The 7,111-nt window shown below is 42.5% G+C and overlaps 1 protein-coding gene across 1 annotated transcript; it reads right to left on the reverse strand.

Annotated features, from left to right (window-relative positions):
- Window positions 1-434: 434 nt before the first annotated feature.
- On the reverse strand, window positions 435-1,970 carry LOC137838651 (uncharacterized). Its single transcript, XM_068647887.1, has 2 exons — window positions 1,707-1,970; window positions 435-698 (listed from the first exon to the last, which is right to left on the reverse strand). The coding sequence occupies exons 1-2, from the start codon at window positions 1,968-1,970 to the stop codon at window positions 435-437; spliced, it is 528 nt and encodes a 175-aa protein (XP_068503988.1).
- Between the last annotated feature and the right edge of the window lie 5,141 nt (window positions 1,971-7,111).

Raw genomic sequence — 7,111 nt, forward strand, 5'->3', positions numbered from 1 at the left:
TCTGACGCTCAAGTCAGTATAAGGGCAAAGAAACACCAAGTGTATAAAGTAGTTTCAGTCTCTGAAACTCTGTACCTTGCTAGGGTTCTTGACACCCTTTATATAGGTTGAAACTAGGGTTTACCTTTGTGTTGTTATCCTTGTCTAGGGTTCCTCTGAGAATGTCCTTGCGCCGCTATTTACATTATCTTAGCATATCTGGCACATAGAACTTCCCTTAACTGGAATGCAACGAATAACCTTCACCCTTAACTATTTCTATTCTCCCATCGTAGACTATTAGAGCATCCAAAGCAATCCAAGGCTCTCTCTCTTCCTTCCATACAGATAGCTATCGATGGAGCATCTTCTTTTCATTTGAATACGCTGTTTGCAAGAATACCTGGGATATTCCTAATTCAGTCTATGCTTTCAGTAAAGTAAGGGCCCACCTTTTATGCTCGGGCATTCTGTTCTCTAGGTACGTGGACTAACTCGAACACCTCAAACGTTTCCTTCATAACTTGGACGTACTCTAGGTATGCAGTCATTTGAGGATCCTTAGCTTGGTATTCCCCCGTGACCTGACCTGTGACTAACAAAGAATCACTCTTTGCCAGCAAACCTTTTGTTCCCATCTCCTTGGCCAACAACATTCCAGCGATTAGAGCCTCATATTCTGCTTGGTTGTTAGTGGCCTTGAAAGCGAACCGTAGGGCCTGCTCAATCAGCAACCCATCTTGATGAGAATCAAATAAAGGAGGCTTTTATTAATGGAGGAAGAGGATATCCACCCTCACATTTGAAGTTCTTCCTTCTAGTCTTCTCAAAATTAAAAGAAGACATAAAATAAAGATGAGGCCCAAGCCCAAAGCCCAAGCCCAAGCCCAAGAAGGCCAAAGCCCAAAGAGCCCAAGTCCATCCCATGAGGGGCAAGGCCAAGCTTTGAAATACTCTTGTATAGTTTTAGGAGGTGTGGTTATTAAATAAAGGAGTGTGAAAATGTAAAATAAAGTCACATTACCCATGTGACTTAGGAAAGTGGTGTAGGTGTAGTTTTTGAGAGGTGTCATAGTAGAAAAAGGTCACACCTCCCATGTGACTTGTTTTTGGTGGGAATTTCAAATGAGTTTATTTGAAATTTCCCACCTATTTTTCAGCACCTTAGGCTATAAATAGAGGTGCTTCCTTTGTAAAATTCAGATTGGAATTAATCTAAGAAAACTCTACTCAAATTTTGAGTGAACTTTGGAGAGCTTTGAGCCTTCTTCTCTAGTCTTATCTTGATGGATCAATGGAGTCCTCAAGTGGCGGCATCACTCTCATCTAGGAGCATTCCACACTTCTAGTGGCGAGATCATCCATCCTCCTTCCATCTTCATGAGCAATTCTTCTCTCCTTCCTTTCTCCTCTTTCTATTGTTTTTGTTAGCTTGTGTTCTTGAGTTTTGGTTTGGTGTTCTTGCTATTTTTATGAGTTTTGGTTCGGCAGTTTTATATTTCAGTCCATTCATCTTGTTCCTTTGCTTTTCTTGCTCTTTTGTTCGGTTCAATTTGACTATAATTGGTTCATCCAAATGAGTTTGGGATTTGGTACTAGTTTTTGGTGAGTTCTTGTCTTAGAACAATGATCCAACTCTAAGAAAAGTGCCTCTATAATGTCCAACTCAAGGTGATTCCTAAGAAGGTCAAGAACCTTTCTCTATATGGCTAGTGGAATGACATCACATCTGGTCCTTCCAAGATGACACCAGCCTCGCTGCCTTGTTGGTTTGAGGAACCATCAACAAAGAGCACCCATATGAAACCTGCTCCTTCTTGGTGCGTGGCTGCCGAGGATATCTCTATTACGAAGTCAGCGTAAACCTGGCCTTTAATGGGGCCTCTAGGCTCATACTGTACGTCAAACTCAGATAGCTCTACTGCCCATCGCACCATTCTCCCTACCACATTTGGCTTTTGTAAGACTTTGCGAATTGGAAGGTCTGCCATTACTATCACGATGAAGCTCTGGAAGTAGTGGCAAAGTCTTCGCGCTGAGAATACTACTGCCAGAGCTGCTTTCTTTAGGGTCTGGTATCTCACCTCTGGCCCTTACAGTACTTTGCTGACGAAGTAGATCGACTTCTGCACCTGGTCTTGTTCTTGTAGCAAAACCGAACTAATCGCCTTCTTCGGAACTGCAAAGTATAGGCGGAGCGGGGTACCTAATTCTGGCTTGCACAACACCGGTGGACTGGCCAGGTACTCCTTCAGCTTCACAAACACATCTTCGCACTCTCGGGTCCATACAAACCTGCTGTTTCTTTTCAGACACTGGAAATAAGGATGCCCCTTGTCACCACCTGCCGATACGAATTTGGACAGAGCGACCATGCGCCCTTTCAGCTGCTGCACCTCATTTCGAGATCGGGCTTCTCATTGCTATTATCGCAACACACTTCTCGGGATTCGCCTTTATCCCACGGTCAGTGAGTAGGAATCCCAAGAACTTTCCTGCTTCGACTCTGAACACACACTTCTCTGGGTTCAGCTTCAGCCTGTACTTCGCTATCGTGGTGAACAACTCTTCCAGGTCTACCACGTGTTGCTCCTTTTGTTGGGAGGTGACCACCATGTCATCTACATATGCTTGGACATTTCGCCCTAACATGGGCGCTAGTACTTTGTCCATCAGCCTCTGGTAGGTGGCACCTGCGTTCTTTAGTCCAAAGGGCATTACCTTGTAGCAATAACAAGACAACTCTGTCATAAATGATGTCTTGCACTTGTTCCTGAGGTGCATCATGATCTGGTTGTAACCAGAGAAGGCATCCAGGAAGCTGAGTAATCTGCATCCAGACGCTCTGTTTACCAGGGCATCAATACTGGGCAACGGGTAGGAGTCCTTCGAACAGGCCTTGTTGAGATCTGTGAAGTCAACGTCATCCTCCACTTCCCACTGGCCTTCTTTGCTAACACCACATTGGCCAACCATTTGGGGTACTGAATCTCCCTAATGTGGCCAACTTTCAACAGCTTCTCCATCTCTTCGCGTATGACCTAATGCCTTTCTTCGTTGAATTTTCGCCTTCTCTGGCGAACAGGTCGGACCTGGGGGCCCATGGTGAGACAATGACACAGGAAGTCAGGGTCTATGCCAGGCATGTCAGAGGCAGACCACGCGAAGGCGTCAAGGTGCCACGCTATGACCTCGACAACTTGATTTTGCGACTCTTAGCTCAAAGATTTTCCAAGCTTGAACCTCTTCCCACCGATCTCTCTTTCTACTACGTCTTCGGCGGGTTCGGGTCGTTTCTCCCGGGCGATCTTTGCACGGGTGATCCCTTCTTCCCTAGGAGGTTGGGTAGTAACAGCGAACACCCCTCTCTTTGTCTTGAAGCTATTTTTGTAGCACTTCTTAGCCTCTTTTTGGTAAGGCTTCCGGTATAGGGCCTCAACTGGTTTGGGCATAGTTGTAACTTGTTGAAGGTTGATCAGAACATCACATCGGCAGAACTTCCTTGATCCACGAGGATGCGGTGCACCTTCCTTCCTGTTGTGACTAGCGAAATCACTACTGGGTCATTGTCATGGGGTATGACATCCTGGAGGTCGGCCTTGGTGAAGACGAGGTTGACGTTGGGAGTTTGATCTACCTGCTGCACCTCCACCGCCACTACCTCTCGCACGTACTTCTTTCGCTGGGAAGCGGTGCAGCCTCCTCTTGAAAATCCTCTTGAGATCGTGTTGATCTCCCCGTGAATGGAAACCTCGTGCCCATGATCTGCCCCTACAGTTACCAACACTTAATCATTCTGCGGCTCTTGAAGATAATCCTTTAAGAACCCGTTCTTCACTAGCTCATCTAGTTGGTGTGTCAGGGCCAAGCAATTGCGTATGTAGTGGCCATTTGCTTGGTGAAACTCACACCAAGCGTTCTTGCTGGGCCCCATCTTCCTGTTGGTCTTTGCGGGCACCTTCAGCCTTGCCGCTATGTTTGGGATAGCGATTAGCTCCTTGAGCTCCACTCCGTGTGCACGTCCCCGCCTGGGACCGTTCGTAGGGCTTTTCCGTTCCCTTTTTCTCTATGGTCGCCTCGTGCACCCTCATGGGCTGAGGCCGACCTGCTGCTCGAGGTCGGATAGGACCGACAAGACGTTGTTTCTCCGTTACTCGATCATCTGCAGCGATGTGTGCCAACGCTCGTCGTCTATTCTCGGTGAACGTCTTTGGGTAGAACCTTAGCAGCGATTCGCTGAAAGGTCCTGGCAACATTCCCTTGACAAAGGCATGCATCGTCATGGCCTCATCCGTGGGTTTCAACCTCACCACCTGGACCCCAAATCTGTTCATGTAGTCCTTCATGGACTCCCCCTAATACTGTTTAATATCGAAGACGTCATAGGAAAGTTGAGTGGGGGCCTTGTTAACAAGGCATTGTCCCCTAAACAACGTAGCAAACTGGTCGAAGGGGGTGATGTGTCCGTCGGGAAGGCTAACAAACCATACCAATGTCGCGCCTGCCAACGTACTCATGAGCAACATGGAGTACACAATGTCAGATCCTCCTGTAAGCATCATCTGAGTGTGGAACGCCATGGGATAGGCCTCTAGGTCCTCTGCCCTTGTGAATGTGACCTTCGGGCACAGAGACGTGGTTGGTAACGCTGTATCCATGATCGCTTGTGAGAACGGCATGAGACGTGCCCTTAGTGGTACAGGTGGGGCACGTTCGTCCACCGCGTGCTCCCCTACTTGCTACAAATCCCGACGCATTTCCTCATTGGCTCTGCGCAGTTCTTCATTGTCCGCTCGTGATGCGGCAATTTCAACCCTAGATGCTGCCACCTCTGCTTGGAGGGCACACATAGTCTCCAAGATTTGTTGCGTTGTAACATTGTCCCCTCTAGGGAGCACAACTCCTATGGGTACAACAATTCCTTGCCTCGTACTCCTCATATTGCTAGTAAAGACTCTTAACACGATTGTGAGTGGGACCTTTCTTTAACAGGCCCCACGGTGGGCGCGAAATGTTCTTGCCAGTTGACTCGCTCCGTCGGTTGATTCTAACGAAAACCTTTGGCCCTTTTATATTCTCTTGAGAATGGTGTTTCCTGATCAAGAAATCTCTCACCTAAAAAGACAAAGGGGCGCCTTGACGGTCTTTTACACTCCGACGCTCAAGTCAGTATAAGGGCAAAGAAACATCAAGTGTATAAAGTAGTTTCAGTCTCAGAAACTCTGTACCTTGCTAGGGTTCTTGGCACCCTTTATATAGGTTGAAACTAGAGTTTACCTTTGTGTTGTTAACCTTGTATAGGGTTCTTTGGAGAATGTCCCTGTGCCGCTATTTACATAATCTTAGCGTATCTGGCACATAGAACTTCCCTTAACTAGAATGCAACGAATAACAAAGTGGTCGCTTAGGTACCAACTTGTGCACCTAATCTCTAGCGCCATCTGCTTTGTGGATGCCCTAAGCATTCACGTGCCATGCATGCAACTTTCCTTGGAAATCCTAACCCTAATGGGCCTTAGTGCCTCCCAGGAATATTCTTTCGTGTCGCGCCTGCATGCTCTATACACACCACGTGCATGGATCCTTCGTGACTTAGGCTTCCCACATATCTCATGTCTTAACTGTTAACTTATCATAACTCTAGGGCCCACCTTATGTGGCCCACTACATCGTTCATACTGCCGATGTCCGATCTCTCCCTCTATTCACGAGGTCTGATGTCTATCTCCAACGTTGGGGTCTACGATATCAATATCCAAAGACTAACCAATTCCCTGGTAAGTGCGTTTGGGCCCACCTTACGTGGCCCCTTCCACTATCAGGCATCGGTGTGCGATGTCTGAGGTTAGTCACTAGGATCGATGACCGAGGACTGGTCGGGAAAAATTCTTTTCTCACACCACATAAAATTTTCCTTCTACTCTTAGCGTCTGTTTGTTTCTGTGAATGTACTGGTTACAAACAAATAAGTGAGGGGATAATAACTATTTGGATTCAGAATTTTGTGGGAAAAAGAAGGAGAAGATATACTTGTGCATAGTAAATATAATTTTCCCTCAAAATGAATAAATGTAGAGGAAAAGTTACGCCAACATATATTATTTTTGAATTCACACTCATTTATTCTCATGTTATAGTGTTTTTTTATTTTCCATTACGGTAAGGTTTTCTAATATTAAAAAATATTATTTTTTATTTATATAAAATTTGATTTATTTTTTAAATTTATAATATATGTTTAATATTTTAAAAAATTATTTAGAATTTTTATTTTTATTTAATTTGTTGTTGTGTTTATATTAATATATTTTTGTGTATAATCATTATGTTTATGAGTTATAATTTATTTAATTATAAATTTTGATGAATTTTTTTATCGTTAATTATGTTATATTTTTTCTTGTAATATATTTTATTTTTTATTATTACAGGGTTTTTAATGTTAAAAAAACAATATATTTATTTATTTATATAATATCTTATTTATTTAATGATTTATTTTGGAATTTTATAATACATTTTAATATTTTAAGAAATTGCATGAAGTCTGTTTTTATTTAATTTTTTGAATACATATTTGTTTTAATTATAATTTTTAAATTATACCTATAATACATATTTATTTATTTTTAATTATAATTTTTATATTTATGAATATGTGAAACTTATTTATTTTTAAACTAAAACAAACTCATTTCATTATTAATTTTTTAATAGGTAAGGGTAAATTTGTAAAGTAACATTTTACACCATTAAAATAATTCAAAATTCCATCAGAAACATCACATTACTCGAAAACTCCAATAAACTTTCCTCATAGATCCACTCTAACATATCTCAATCCAAACATTTCACACTTTCCTCTCACATCCTCGTAAATCCACTCCCTCAAATCCCCACAAATTCACTCTCTAATCGAAACACACCCTTAGCACTTAATATTTTTTTCTATATGAATTCAATATCAAGGGAGGATCATCTCTTCATAATCTCAAACTTAATACTGAACCTAAACCTTTCTATATAGTGTTCTTTTTTGAAAATAAATATATAATAAATTATAAACTTACTAATCATTCCCCTATAATAATATTAAGCATAATATATTAATAACTTATAATAAATATAATAA

This window comes from Phaseolus vulgaris, chromosome 11, assembly GCF_000499845.2.
Source record: "Phaseolus vulgaris cultivar G19833 chromosome 11, P. vulgaris v2.0, whole genome shotgun sequence".
Lineage (NCBI taxonomy): Eukaryota > Viridiplantae > Streptophyta > Magnoliopsida > Fabales > Fabaceae > Phaseolus > Phaseolus vulgaris.

Bases quoted from the DNA above. Each gene is read 5' to 3' on its own strand.
- LOC137838651 (XM_068647887.1), bottom strand. From the start codon at position 1,970: ATGGCAGACCTTCCAATTCGCAAAGTCTTACAAAAGCCAAATGTGGTA. The intron at 699-1,706 runs GTGATGTCATTC...CTGATTGAGCAG, and splicing joins TCATCTTGGAAGGACCAGAT to GCCCTACGGTTCGCTTTCAA.